Source organism: Malania oleifera, chromosome 13, assembly GCF_029873635.1.
Source record: "Malania oleifera isolate guangnan ecotype guangnan chromosome 13, ASM2987363v1, whole genome shotgun sequence".
NCBI lineage: Eukaryota > Viridiplantae > Streptophyta > Magnoliopsida > Santalales > Ximeniaceae > Malania > Malania oleifera.
The window spans coordinates 85,256,950-85,272,932 of record NC_080429.1 but is presented as its reverse complement, the minus strand read 5'-3'; the positions used below and the strand labels follow the sequence as shown (position 1 = coordinate 85,272,932).

Below are 15,983 nucleotides of genomic sequence, written 5' to 3'. Positions count from 1 at the left end.
TTCCCCTAGAGTTTTGTTATTTTGGGGGTGTATGTTGATATATAAACTTCTCGTTATTTGACACTCTAGTACGTGTATTAACTATGATGTATATACATATAAATATATTTTGTGAGTTCCATTGATAGGAATACTCGTATGATCATTTTAACTGGTTCCCGCCCCAGGTCAGGTCGTGTTTAAATGTTATCAGGGTGGTGACATAGCCGATATGTTATTTTTGTTAATATGTAAAAAAAAAAAAAAATTGGTATGAAAAATCAGGGCATCATAGAAACACAATTGTTAGATGCAAAGTTAGGTGTAGTCACGCTGACAGGTTCAGTTGTTGTGTGTAGTAAGGTGATCAAAGACTACCAAATGGAGATTTAAGGGAGAATGCTACCTGCTAGCTTAATTGTTTTTGACAAACATGGGTTCGACGTTATTTTGGGGATGGACTGGCTAGCATCCAATTATGCGAGTATTGACTGCCACAAGAAGGAGGTAGTGTTCAAACCTCCTAGGGAGTAGGAATTTAAATTTGTAGGGTCGTGCGTGCGCTCTGCACCACAGATTCTTTCAGCTATTCAGACAAGGTGGCTACTTCTAAAGGGAGGCTAGGGGTACCTAGCATTTGTGAAAGAAGCATCAAAGGAGGGACTTAAGCTGGAGGATATCCCAATGATAAGGGAGTTCTCAGATGTTTTTCCAGAGGACTTACCAGGGCTACCTCATAATTGAAAGGTAGAGTTTGCCATTGAGTTAAATCCAAGGACGGAACCAATTTCTAAGGCTTCGTACAGAATGGCTCCAGTTGAACTGAAGGAGTTAAAGGAACAGTTACAAGAACTACTTGACAAGGGGTTTATCAAATTGAGCGTATCACCCTGGGGAGCACTGGTGTTGTTTATAAAGAAGAAAGATGGGTCGATGAGGATGTGCATCGATTACAGGAAAATCAATAACATGACAATAAAGAACAAGTACCTGTTACCTTGTATCAACGATCTGTTCGATCAACTAAAGGGAACACAGGTTTTCTCCAAGATCAATCTGCGATCTAAGTATCATTAGGTGAAGGTTAAATCAAAGAACGTACCAAAGACAACTTTCCGCACTAGGTATGGCTATTACGAGTTTTTGGTTATGCCTTTCAGTTTGACCAAAGCTCTTGCGGCTTTCATGGACCTAATGAACAAGGTGTTCCATGAGTACTTGGATCAGTTCGTGGTTGTGTTCATCGATGACATCCTGGTTTATTCTAGGAGCTCTGTGGAGCATGAAGCTCATTTGAGACTAGTACTTCAGGTACCTAGAGAAAATAAGTTGTTTACTAAATTTAAGAAATGCGAGTTCTGGTTGGAACAAGTTGCATTTCTGGTACATGTAGTGTCCACGGAGGGTGTTTTAGTGGACTTGAGGAAAGTAGAGGCGATAGTTGATTGAGCGAGACCGAAAAATATGCATGAGGTTAGAAGTTTCTTGGATCTGATGGAATACTATTGCCGGTTCGTTGAGGGATTTTCTAGATTGTCAGGTCCTCTGACACAGCTTACGAGGAAGAACATGAAGTTTGAGTGGATTGGTGAGTGTGAGCAAAGCTTCTAGGAATTGAAGCAGTGACTAGTCACTGCCCAAGTGTTGACCATTCCATCAGGAGATGGTGGATTCGTAATCTACAATGATGCATCTCAAAAAGGACTCAAGTGTGTATTAATGCAACAAAGAAAGGTTATCATGTACGCTTCTCGCTAAATCAAAGAGTACGAGAAGAATTATCCTACGCACGACTTGGAGCTGGCAACAGTAGTTTTTTCATTAAAGATCTGGAGGCACTACCTATACGGTGAAAGGTCCAAGATCTTTACTGATCATAAGAGTCTTAAATACTTTTTCACTCAGAAGGAGTTGAACATAAGGCAACGTAAATGGCTTGAATTTATAAAGGACTACAACTGTACCATTAGTTACCACCCAGGAAAAGTTAATGTGGTAGCTGATGTGTTAAGTCAGAAATCAGTGGATGCGTCAGTCTCAGCAGTTGTAGCTCAGCATTGGATCAGGATGGACCTTGAGAGGTTGAGTGTGGAGTTAAAGGAAGGAAACCATCAGGCGTTCATGGCTAGTCTGGTTGTTCAACCCACCTTGTAGGAAAGAATTAAAGTCACTCAGATGAAAGACGTGGAGTTGATGAAAATTATGGAGAAAGTACGGGGTGAGCAGCAAATAGATTTCAATGTTTCTTATGATGGGATTCTTAGATTTCACACTAGGCTGTGTGTACCTAACGATGCAAAAATTAAAAAGACGATTCTGGAGGAGGCTCATCGCTCTCTCTATAATGTTCATCTAGGAAGCACAAAGATGTATAGATATCTACGAGAATCATTTTGATGGAGTAACATGAAGAGGGAGATTGCTAGATTTTTGGAACAGTGTCTGACATGTCAGCAGGTGAAAGCAGAGCACCAGAGGCCAGTGGGACCACTACAACCACTTGATATCCCTAAGTGGAAGTGGGAGCATATCTCTATAGACTTTATGTCGAGGTTGCCTTTAGTGGCATATGGACAAAATGTCATCTGGGTAATAGTGGATTGGCTGAAGAAGACTGCACACTTCGTTCCAATCAGAGTCAATTATTCTATGAATAGGCTGATAGAGCTTTATGTGTAGGAGATTGTACGACTTCAAAGCGTCCTAGTATCCATTGTTTCATATTGAGATCCACGGTTCACCTCTTGGTTCTGGAAGAATTTATAAGATGCCTTTGGATCTCAACTCACTTTCAGTACCGCGTTTCACCCGTAGATGGATGGAGAGTCCGAGAGGACCATTCAGATTCTAGAAGATATGCTGCAAGCATGTGTGCTAGATTTTGGGGATGGTTGGACTCGATATCTACCGCTAGTTGAGTTTGCGTATAATAACAATTATCAGACCAGTATCGAGATGGCACCATATGAAGCTTTGTATGGTCGTCAGTGCCGATCTTCATTGTACTGGGATGAGGTGGGCGAGCAACAGATTTTGGGGCCGGAACTTGCTTAGTAGACCTCTAAGAAAGTCAAGCTCATCAGAGAAAGGATTAGAACAGCACAGAGTCGACAAAAAAGTTATGCGGATACATGACGGCGAAAGCTAGAGTTCGAGATAGGTGATATGATATTTTTTAGAATTGCTCCGATGAAATGAGTGATGAGGTTTTGGAAGAAGGGTAAGTTGAGCCTTAGGTACATTGGGTCATTCGAGATTCTAGAAAGAATTGGTTTAGTTGCCTACAGAGTAGCATTACCCCCAGCTTTGTCTAGAGTTCATGATGTATTTCACATGTCAGTGTTGAGAAAGTACATCCCAAATCCTTCGTATGTGATAAGCTATGAATTCTTGGGATTCAGAGATACCCTATCCTACGAGGAGGTACTAGTTCAGATTTTGGATCAGAAAATACAAGAACCGCATACTAAGGACATACCGTTAGTGAAGATGCTATGAGGGAATCATGCAATTGAGGAAGCTTCTTGGGAGTTGGAAGAAGAAATACAACAGAAATATCTATAGTTTTTTAGAGAGACTCAGCGCTAGACAGATTAGTACGGTGGCACAAGTAAGTGTTGGTTTTGTATGTAGGTTGGGAAAGGTAGGTTTGTTTAGTTTTATCAATTGTTTATGATTTTAGTATATGGATGGTATTGGGGAGAGTTTTGTATGGTATTGTAATCTCCCGAGACATTGTGTGTAACTATGGTATTCCTCCGCTATAAGTGATGGTATTTAATAAACTTGGGATGGGGCCGCTATGCGGGTAGTTACCAACTCTTCTGTAGAGATAGATCATTAGTTAAGGATGGGATCGGTAAAAGTTAGCAAATTTTGAGGACAAAATTTTTATAAGGGGGGAGATTGTAGGAACCTGAACACGGATGAGAAAAGAAAATAAATAAAATAAGAAGGGAATAAAGAAAAAGAAAGGAAAAGAGAGAAATTGGTTTGGCAGGACCCAAACCGTCAACGGTTTCATTGAGCTTAGGAAAAACTGTCAATGGTTACAGTCGAACGAGGACAGTCAACTGCCAAATCGTTGATGGTTTTGTAAAGTTCAAAAAAATCATTGACGGTTTTGCTACAGACTGGCTTACTTAAGTGCTAAGCAACACATTTATTTCGTAACTTAAAATCCTCTCTCTCTCTCTCTCTCTCTCTCTCTCTCTCTCTCTCTCTCTCTCTCTCTCTCTCTCTCTCTCTCTCTCTCTTCAAAGTGACTTTTGGGACTCTCTTTCTCTACTCTCACTCTCTCGTGGCTCTCTCTCTCCTGTAGGCTCACCCGAAGCCCATGTTTACTCTCTGATCATCTCTCCCTCCTCTCTCAGCTTGCCGTTCGTTTTCGGCGGTGGGTTTGAAAACTAGGGTTTTTCATTTTTCGAACGAAATTAGTTTCTTTTTCAGAAACAGGTAAGGGGATTAAGTTAAGTCAGGTTTTTATCAAAATTGAACCAATTAAACTATGTCATATGTATGTATATTCATGATTTCAGTATTATTTCAAAATCCAACCGTTCAAAGAGGGGCTTTATAAATTATGGTTATATCTTATAGTATTTTGAATAAATTGAACTGTAAAAAGCTTGGTTTTACCTTACAAACTAAATATACTACAAGGTACTTCTTGGTTGTTTATTTGATTATGTTCAAATACTGAAATAGTGTGACATGTGAATAATTTATATGGTTTATTGTATAACCGAATCTGGGTATGGTTGTGAAAATATATTGTAGAATGGTGATTTACACTGGTTGTGAAAATACTGGAATTGTTTGTGTAAATTAGTGGGTTTTGATATGACGGTTGTAGGCCGAGTTTTATATGACGGCTGAGAGCCGGGTTTTATTTGACGGTTGGGAGTCAGGTTTTATTTGATGGCTGAGAGTTAAGTATTATTTGACGGCTGAGAGCCGGGTTTTATATGACGGCTGTGTGTCGGGTTGTGATATGGTAGCTATATGTCGGGTTTTTATATGACGGTTGTATGCCGGGATTGTGAAATGACAGATTTTATACGAAATGAGATTTATACTACAGTTTTCATTACTTAAATTGCATAATATGGTTTAAAAATCCTGAGGACTAGTTGTATTGTGAGCACGGTACCGTTGCTAGTGATTTGTTTGGTTAGGTGCACCGACACTATAGTGGAGGTGTAGGGGGTTTCAGCCGATTGACCTACGTAGAGTTGTTGTACCTTCCCTGGGGGTTTTGACTAGGAAGTGGTAAGGCAATCGAACTTGTAACAGAGCTTGCGGATGCCTGCAGACGTACTTGCAGATGGTTACTTTGAGTTAGTTTGGGTTGATCACTCAAGCTAAGTTCAGGCTTCGGGCTGCACAACCCGTCATGGGGGTTAATCATGTCGTTAGTCCCAGGGATGTCTTTTACGCATATATGTTAATTTATGTAAATGGTGTTATCTATTTATTGAACTGGTTTATACTGTGGAAATGAAGGGGCATTTTCAATTGTGTAGGGTGAGTATAATGTATAAACGCTATTTTTATAATGTATAAATGCTATTTTTGGTTAAATGGAGAATGTGATGTTTTTTAGATACACTAAACTCATGTGTGCCACACCCTGATATTAACTTAATTTGTCTTACTAAAAGGTGTCTCACCCCAACAATCATTCTTACTTTTCAGGAAACACCAGGGATCGTGCGTAGTAGGCTAGAGGGGTTGAGTCTAGTTTATTTAGCTTATGTACGTGGTCTGTATGGACCAAGTTGGGTTTTGTATTTTATTATGGTTTGTAATATGGGAATTTGGAAACTTCTATGTATGATAGTAGTTTAGAACTCTAGTAATATATATTGAGGATGTTTGAACTTATTTCCGCTACTTTGATATGATGTTATGGTATCAGGAATACAGATATGTCACTAAAGTAGCACCTCAGGCCTTATGTGGCAGGTCGAGGCGTTACAACTTCTAAGACACTTTCTGAGTTGCTCATCTCTGATGGTCGTACTGTTCATCAATCTTTTTGTACTGATATTCCTAAAAAAAATGGTGTTACTAAAAGAAAACATCGTCATATTGTTGAAACAGCTCGCTCTCTTCTCTTATCTACTAAGGTTCCTGGTGAATTATTGGGGCGGGGGGAGCGGTTCTTATAGTGGTACACTTGATTAATAGAATCCCCACACCCCACAATTCTAGTCTCTCCTTTTGGGAAGTATTACATGGGTCCCCTTTGATAACTCCTCTCTAAAAGTCATTGGTTGCCTATGTTTTGTCCTTCGTCCCACTGTTGAGTGTACCAGATTATCACCACTTTCTGCCATGTGTTAGAAGGGTGTTATGTAGAGACCCGGACCCATAAATAAGGAAAATACGTAAGAAATAAAATCAAAGGGAGTTATACAGTAGGGTTCGTCGATGAGGGCAGCAAGTTCGTCGACGAAGTCCATTTAGTTCCTCGTCGACAAAATTCAAAACGTCGTCGACGAGGGAAAATCGAGAGAGCCAAGAAAATATCCGAATTGGGCTCGGTGGCAATGGTATGGCTTCGTCGACGGGCTGTGTGGCAGATTCGTCGATGAAGATGCCGCCTCATCAACGAGTTTCACTCTGTCAAAAGCCCTATAAATATCCATTGTGGTTGCTTAAAGGCTAAGTTTCTCCCAAAAGCTCTACCTCTCTCTCTCTCTCTCTCTCTCTCTCTCTCTCTCTCTCTCTCTCTCTCTCTCTTTCTCTTTCTCTCTCTCTCTCTCTACGATCCTTCGTCATTTGACATCTATTTCTAAAAACAGAGGTTCCTGCGTGGATCATGGGAGGAAACTCTACAACTCTAGCGGATCAGATCGTCGTTTTGGAGATTTTTGGGTTTCCCCCAAAAATCGAGGTAAGGATCCGATTTCGTTTTTTATTAAGCAGTTATATAGTAGTCTAGATTTCAGAGAAGTTATGTTTTGCGGTTTTTTAGGTTTTGAGGATCCCGGGTTGTCAGGACCATCTCATACATGGTTTCGTTTCAGGTTTAAGGTAAGGAGAATTTGATTACAACAGTATTTTTGGAAAAACTAAACCGCTAAAAAAGTTAGTTTATGCTTATATGTATGATTTAATTGCTTATTTGCTGAATTCCACCAGGTCGAAATGTCGGTTTTATGATTTTGCGATTTTTGGTAAAAATGAGGATTTTGGCATATGATCTCCAAAATTTACAAAACCTCTTTATTTGCACTAGTATTATGGTAGGAGATGCTTGAATTCCGTATTTCTCTTTTAAACGGTGTTTACTTAATTTTGTACCATATAGTGAACTTTTAACTAAACTAGTGTGACATATGGACTGGAATGGAATGTGAGATTCTTTTATAATATTTGTATGAATTATGGAAATTGAAGTTCCATTTTGTTATACTGAAAATGTGGAAAACAGATGTCGGTTATATACCATGCTTTATACTTAAAAAGGGTAAACCGAGAGAGTGTGTGCTGGTTTGTACCCGAAGTGATTGAATGAGTTTATGAAAATACTAGAATTGCACAGGTTATTATGTTTTCATTATAAATTGTATATATGATAAATAGAAACCCAGCTTGCTACCGAAAGAGTTGAAAAAGACTTCAGTGAAAGGATTTGAAATATACTTCAATGCGGGGGTTGAAAAATACTCCTAGAGGCTCGGTTTCGTAGCTAGTAAGTACAGTGCAATCACACATGTGAATCCGTGAGGGTACATAAGATAGTCGGATTGCAGGATTTTGTAATCACTGGTGAAATGATAGACCAGGGGAGGCTGTCGGACTATAGAATAGATGTTCGGCAATGTTTGCACAAACAGGGCATGTTAGAGTCATCAGTGCACAACCCGTGCCACGGGGTACATGGGCGTTATTATGTCATACCAAACTGGTCGTTGTTCTAATATTCATAAACATGATTTAAAGGCTTTTATGGAAGAAATATATTGTATTTACGTTACTTTACCTGTTACACCACTAGATTGATAAATGGTCGTTGTATGTATTGAATTTGATTAAAAGGAGCATATGCAGTCACACACTGTTGTAATACTTTCCACCTTACTGAGAAGTGTCTCACCCCGTATCTAACCTTTGTTTTCAGGTCCATTAAGACGTCAGTCCTAGTAGCTAGAGGGACTTGGGAGGTTGTTTTTGGGTTTAGTCTACGTAAGTGTTCTAATTATGTACTAAACTTAGTTGGAGTTCTCTTTTTGGAGGATTGTAATAACAGATTATATTCTAAGAATGGATATATGTATTTGAGGATATAATAGTAAGCTCTGGTATAAGTCTAGTAGAAATCCCAATGAATGTTTATGTTTTTCCGCAATATTTACATTATAATTATGTATGATTTATTCTCGTATGTCCCTGTTTAGGGCGGGATGTCTATGTATGTTTAGCAGGTACAAGTATTCTGTATTTGTGTTAACGGTACTGGTCCATATAAAGGGTTGGGTTGTTACATGTTATAGGTGTTTTGATCCTATTGGTAAAAAATTATATGCCTCTCGTCATATTGTCTTCCTCGAACACATTCCTTTGTTTACCGTTCCTACTAGCTCTCCTTATATGGCACAACCATACCTTATTCGTATTGACCCTTTCTATGATGATGAAAATGGTGGCAATGGTGGTGGTGATGACTATGCAAATGGTGGTGTTGATGATGCTCCTCTTGCGATCCCCCAAGAATCTTTTGTGGTTGTGGATTCTCATTAGTCTTGTTATCATAAGCATGCCCGTAAGTCCACTCACTTACTAGATTTTTCTTATTCTTTTTATTCTGGTTCTTTCACTTCTTTTTTAGCAGCTATTCACCCACTTTGTGAGCCTACCTCGTATAAGGAGGCTGCTTGTGATCCTCTTTGGCAATAGGCTATGGTTTAGGAAATTTCTTCGTTGCATAAAACTCATACTTGGGACTTGGTGTCACTCCCCCCTAGTAAGAAATAAATTGGTTCTCGTTGGATTTACAAAATCAAAACAAAATCATAATTCTATTGAGTGATACAAAGCTTGTTTGGTTGCTAAGGGTTTTACCCAAGAGTATGGTATGGATTATAAGGAGACTTTTTCCCCGGTTGCCAAGATGACAACTGTTCGTGCTCTTATTGATGTAGCTTTTGTTCGTTGGTGGGCTATTTCTCAATTGGATGTTAAAAATGCCTTATTGAATGTGGATCTAAAGAAGGAAGTTTTCATGGTACTTCTGCCTGGTGTCTCTTATAACGCAGGTGAGGTTTACAAACTCAATATGGCTTTATATGATCTCAAACAAGCCCCTTAAGCTTGGTTTGAGAAGTTTTCTATGGTTGTCACTTCTCTTGGCTTCTCTTCCAATGCTTATGATTCAGCTTTATTTGTTGAGTGTACTTCTGCTGGCTGTATTATTCTTTTTTTGTATGTTGACGATATGATTATTATGGGTGATGATGTTGATGGTATTGTGAACTTGAAAAAGATATTGGCTCAAGAGTTTGACATGAAGGATTTGGGGCCACTCCGCTACTTCTTGGGAATTGAAGTAGCCTACTCCCCCAAAGGTTACTTGCTCTCCCAATCGAAGTATGTTACAGATATTCTTGATCATGCTCGTCTCACTAATAGTCAGACTGTTGATGCTCATCTTGAGGTAAATGCTTGCTACACTCCCACTAATTGTATTCCCCTACCTAATCTCACCTTATATCGTACTATTGTTGATAGTTTGGTCTATCTGACTATTACTCGCCTAGATATTGCTTATGTTGTCCACATTGTGAGTTAGTTTCTTGCTTCACCTACATTTGTGCATTGGTCAGTTGTTTTGCGCATCTTGCAATATCTTCGAGGGACTCTCTATCATAGTCTTTTATTCTCTTCGGCCTTGTCATTGAAGCTTTGTGCCTAGTCTAATGCAAATTGGGCTACTGGTCCTACTGATCGAAAATCCACTATTGGATTTTGCATATTTTTAGGTGACTCCCTCATTTCTTTGAAAAGCAAGAAGTAAGCAATTGTTTCGCCCTCTTCCACTGAGGCTGAATATCATGTGATGGCATCTACGTACCACGACTAAGATGGGTTACGTTGGTTGTTGGCTGATAGAGGTGTTATATTTTATGCTCCTATTCCTCTGTGTTGTCACAATAGGAGTGCTATCCAGATTGTAAGGAATTCGGTGTTTCATGAACAAACCAAACACATTGAAATTGATTGTCATGTCACTAGACACCACCTTCAGCAAGGGACTATTACTTTGCCATTTGTTCCATCTTCCATGCAAGTTGTTGACTTCTTTATGAAGTCCTACACCGTCCTACACTTTCATTTTTTGGTTGGCAAACTCTCGATGCTTCTTGCTGATGCAGCATGAGTTTGAGGGGGAATGTTAGTGATAATAATTATTTGAATTATATCATAGTAGAATAGTCTTTTTCCTTTTTATTCTTGTAGGATGTATAAGTCATCTTTATCTCTTGTAGAACCCTAATGATTCAATGAAAGCTTTTTCTTTTCTCAATCTTTTGCTCCTTTTTTATTCTATCGAAAAATACATCCTTATAAAAGTAGTGCAACTTCATAAAGTTCAAAAAGAATGAGTGGAAAATTCATAAACCCGAAAAGATGTTAATATAGTTTGTCCTTAATTAATTTTGCTTTATAGAGGAATTTTTAGTTTATTTAGGGTATATTTTTTGTTGATGAATGATCGCTTAGAAAAAAATTATTGGTTTATGTTATTTTTTAACAGATTAATAGTAGTCTTTACATGAAAATTTATAGTTACTAGGAAAGACAAGCATGGAGAACGATCAAATCATATTAGTTTGAAAATAATTCTTTTCATTGTTCATATCAACGTTAAATAAAAATAATTGGCTACTAAAAATCACAAGTATTTCGCAATCAATTATACAAATCAACTATACAAATATAAAGAGGACATTGAACTAGAATTACACAGTGAATAACCGTTCAATGTGAGAAGAAAAATCATGAAACCAAACTCCGTTTTAAATTTCCTATATCAAATTTAGTGCGCTACAATAAATTTTTCATAATCATCAAGAACAAATTTTGGACACCAATATAGAGGTTATTGTTCTAGTAACAAAACTAACTTTGAAAAACTCTGAAGGTCAAGCCTATGTCAAAATTTTAGTCAAAAAAATGAGAAATTGTCATTATTGGTCATCAAGAACAAGTTGAATTTGCAAGACCCTTCAACTCAGAATTTTAACAAAATATTCATTCATCTCTCTCACTCTCAATACTTTTGTTCTAAGACATGCATGAACAAAAATGACAATTGTCTTTCAACAATTTTTTTTTCTAATCCTCCAAATATGACTAATGACTACTCATATTCTAAAGCAAACCATATCTTGCCAATAAACAAACATTTTTTTTATTGCATTACATAAATATTCACCCATAGGGTTGGTAGTATGGATTTCTGATACATTATTTTCTTATTTAAATTTAATATAAATCCAAATTTACAAATTTTTTTTTTTCAAACATAAGACCAGTTTCTGAAATGAGATTTTTTTAGAATGTTATTCATGAAAGTATTTTGATGTTGGAAAGCAAACAAAGTCTTAGGCTCAACTCTATTTTTTTATTTTTATTTTTTTGCTTAAGAAAAAAAAAAGAGAGAGAAAACCAGAATTCAAAGTATAAACCATTAATGGGAAACTGAGGGGAAAAAACAAATAAAGCTAGCCCGCAGTTGTTCCCATAACAAACCGCGCCTCCTAGATAAAGGGCAAAGCTAAGGGTAAATTTTAAATTTGAAGAAGTGAAGGAGAAAAGGATCGGAGTAATTAAAAAGTTGTCAAAAGCTGACAGCACCGCTAGCTCGGCCTGAACCCCACTACCAACCATTCTTACATTTATTTGTCCTTTCCCCTCATCATTCAAATACCACATTTTCTCAATATCACACTATTCATCATCATCATCATCAGCATCATCTCTCTCTCTCTCTCTCTCGATCGATCTCTTGCTGCAACAAGTAGAAGCTTTTTATGGTAGCTAAGCTAGGTAGCTACCAGTACCATCCCGATCTACTTCTTTATACTCAGAACAACACAAACTAGCTAGCCGATGGCTGCCGTGTTGTTTCTACTGCTGACATTGTTGGCCATTACTGGGAATTCAAGTAAGCTCTCTGGCATTTTCATATTTACACATATATATAATATACGTACATTTTTTAATTTCCTCTGCATGTATCTATATATTTCTGAAATAATGACTGATGCTGCTCTCCATCTTCGTTTTTATTTTTATTTTATTTGTAAAAAAATCTTCCTCTTGAGAAATAATGCTTTTATTTGAACTGGGTCCTTCCTTTTCTTTTATTTTTGGATTTTCCCATGTAAGATTTGCATGCAGACAGTACTGAAGCAAGGTTCAAGTTGCCATGTTAATTAATCTCTCTGTTTTTTTTTTTCAAAAATATATATCTTTCCTTTCTGCTTGTATGCACAGCTAGCTAGCTCCCATTCTTTGATTTCTATATTATTATTTTTTTAAAAAAAATTTCTTTAGCCAAAGGATCGGTTTATAGTTGTTGTTGTTGTTCTTCTTCTTCTTCTTCTTCTTCATCTTAAATACATATTATCTGCATTTTGGGAATGAATGAATATTAGTGAATGAGTTTTTATACATCTATATGATAAAGTTAATGAATTGACTTGAAGGGGGTGGGAGTGGAAGTGGTGGGTGTTGGTGTGTGTGCAAGGAGGGACTGAGCGATGGAGTGCTGCAGAAGACACTGGACTACGCGTGCGGAGCGGGGGCAGACTGCAGGGCAATCCATCAGAACGGGGCATGCTTCACCCCTAACACTGTCAAGGCTCACTGCACCTATGCCGTCAACAGCTACTTCCAGAAGAAAGCTCAAGCTCCCGGCACCTGTGATTTCTCTTCCACTGCCCAAGTTGTTTCCACTGACCCCAGCAGTGAGTACACTCATCACATCACCAGTTTACATTCGTATGCTCCCCCTCATCACCTCCTCCCTCTACTCATCTCTACTCTCTAATTAATGATAAACTTCGAAGCAGTTGTACTTAATTAACTCCTCCCTAGCTACCAGCTGGTTTTTTTTTTCCTAAAACAGAAGAAGACATTTATTAAATTCATTGCATCTGAAAAATAATTAATATTCAGTCAATTAGAGCTAGCACCCAGACTAACACTCTCTCTCTCTTCTCGCTGTCTCTCTGTGTGTGTGGATGATTTGAAGGCCATATGGGAACTGCTACCACTTGCTCCTATCCTTCTAGCCAGAGGTATGCTTGTTAATTATGTGCATTATGTGTATCTGTTGTGTGTATAAATTATTAGCTAGATATATTGGGCGTATATATTAGGATCGATGTGATTTCATTATACATTAATTATATACTGAGAAAAATAGTTATATTATAATTATACATCAGTTAATATATATATATATATACACACATGAAAAAACATTCATATTGATTTCAATGTATACGTATATTTAATATTTTCTCAATTTATTGGCTGCCTTAATTGTTTTTTATTTATGAAAATGGGGATGTCCTTTTTGTTTGGAGCCAGTTGGATGTCAATTATTTTATACTGGAGTTTTCCTTCGACAATAGCTGGCCAAGTTGAATTATTTGCTAGCTAGGAGCAGTACTCTCTCTCTCTCTCTCTCTCTCTCTCTCTCTCTCTCTCTCTCTCTCTCTGTTCTTGGTGGGGCTTGGAGTGGCTTCATTCAAGATCCCCACAAGTATGTGCAAAATGATTATCTCTTCAAGCTGTGAAAATTTATTTTTTAAAAATTACCATTATAATATACAGTTCTATTAAGCCATTACGAATGTTAAATATTTGATTTTTTGGACTTTTTTTAAAAAATTATTTATGCAGGCTTCCTTTGAATATATAATTTTACATATTAATATATGTATATATGTCAATTGTTAAGCGAGCATGTTTTCCTTATATAATAAATGAGTGCAAAAACTGTAGATTGGAATTGATAATGGAGATTAGATTGGGCAAATGTCAAAATGCATGATTAGAAGAGATAAATAGGAATTTAGGGTGGATGATGGGCTTCTATTCTTTAGGGGGTGTTTGGTAAATAGGAAACTGAATTATGAACTTCTTAATCAGATTTGAAATTCAACTTCATCCTATCATTGAATCTTATGTGGTATTTAATATCTAAATATATATTTTGATAACTATTTTCTTCTTGTATACTTAACTGATACTTAAAAATAATAATATAATTTATTTTCATGAAATAATTTACTTTTGCTATTTGGGTATTGAATTTTCTATTACTTTTAAGATAAAAGACACTGTTCTCCCTTAAAATTTTAAAAATTTAAGATGTTTCTTGAGAGTTGTAAGCAGTCATAAAACCCTCTTATATTCTATGAAAATTCACAAATTTTTTGAAAACAAAAGTTTATATTTTTATGATAAAGCTCAGACGATGATTGTAACATTTTAAGGAAAGTTCATTTAAATTTTGCACTCATATAATATAAAGACTCGTTAATTTCTGAATTTCGTACATTTGAATTTGTGGATGCATGTGTCAAAAAGTAGAACTGAATGATTCACGATGGATCTGATTAAACCCTAATTATATATGTCTTGACCTTAAGGGCCCCTATCCCTATTCTATTGTATTTGACAGATGATGGTGGGGTGGGATCCGCCTTTATCTTTTGAAAGAGACATGTCTGCCTCGATCGAACAAAACAAATATTACATATAAATACAAATATCAGACTACTGCACTCCATGCATTTGCCATTTGACGTTTGACGTTTGGATTTTTCCGTTGGGAATAAAATTATTAAGGCAGCTACAGTAGAAAATACTTATGTTAATTAATCCTCAATTAAGTTGTTGATTTGAAAGAAAATACTTTTGTTTTTTTTTTTTTTTGGGTTGTCAGTGCTGCAAGCTCGGGCACCACAGCGACTCCCCTGACACCAGCTACACCCTCAACGGGCACAACCCCTTCCACCACCACCCCGGGCGGCGCCACCCCCACCGGCACTACTCCGAATTACAACGCAACACCAACTTCCGGTACTGGTAGCGGAGGAGTAATAGGAGGAGGGATGGGGGGGACAAATATGGGGCCCTCTGGAGTGGGCATCAACACAAACACAGACTACAGCGGTGGGCTTAGCCGTATGCTTCGTTATCATCAAGGCAGCAGTAGTTTCTTCTTCTTCCTCATCAGCTGTTTGGTGCTACTGCCTCTTCTTTAATTAAATTTCAGGCATGCACTCTGCCTATATATATATATATATATATATATATATGCATGTATGAGCTGCATGCATGCTCGTGGACATATCAGAGAGAGAGAGAGAGAGAGAGAGGGGTAGGTATGCACGCACGTGACAAGGCTAGTGTGCACGTGCATGGTAGTTTAATTAATTAATTAGTAGATGCGTGGTTTGCTGTATAATTTCAATTAATGACCCTATTTAATTTAAAAATCCAGCTTGATGAGGCAATTTTTTTTCTTTTTTTGAGTAGTAAGACTACTGACACACTACATCTGTACGTAACATATAATATTTATATTTTTCGAGTACTTTTAAATGCATCGACTTGGACCACATACAACAAATATATATATATATATATATATATATATTAAATATATGGAGCCTATACAGTTTAAAAAAAATTTAGAGACAAAATATAGGGCACAAAAATCCTTTAACAAAATTGGCAGTACTTAAGGATCTTCGGAATCACAACAAAAATAATCTCATGACAAGATATGATGAGAAATCAAAGATTTGCACTTTGTTTTTGCCAGAAAATATGAGACAAAAAAGCTATATACAAAAATAAGTTGCCAACGGAGACTGTGTGTTGTGAATACTTTATTAATTTGAGACTTTAAGTAATTATTTTTGAAAAAATATATATAATAAACAAGTTAATTGTGGACGTTAAAGTAT

At 37.1% G+C, this 15,983-nt stretch overlaps 1 protein-coding gene across 1 annotated transcript; it reads left to right on the top strand.

Annotated features, from left to right (window-relative positions):
• Window positions 1–11,706: 11,706 nt before the first annotated feature.
• On the top strand, window positions 11,707–15,527 carry LOC131145527 (PLASMODESMATA CALLOSE-BINDING PROTEIN 3-like). The gene is made up of 4 exons (XM_058094667.1): window positions 11,707–12,157; window positions 12,702–12,962; window positions 13,250–13,295; window positions 14,954–15,527. Exons 1-4 carry the CDS (start codon window positions 12,103–12,105, stop codon window positions 15,273–15,275), a joined length of 684 nt encoding a protein of 227 aa, XP_057950650.1. The 5' UTR covers window positions 11,707–12,102; the 3' UTR covers window positions 15,276–15,527.
• The last annotated feature ends 456 nt before the right edge of the window (window positions 15,528–15,983 follow it).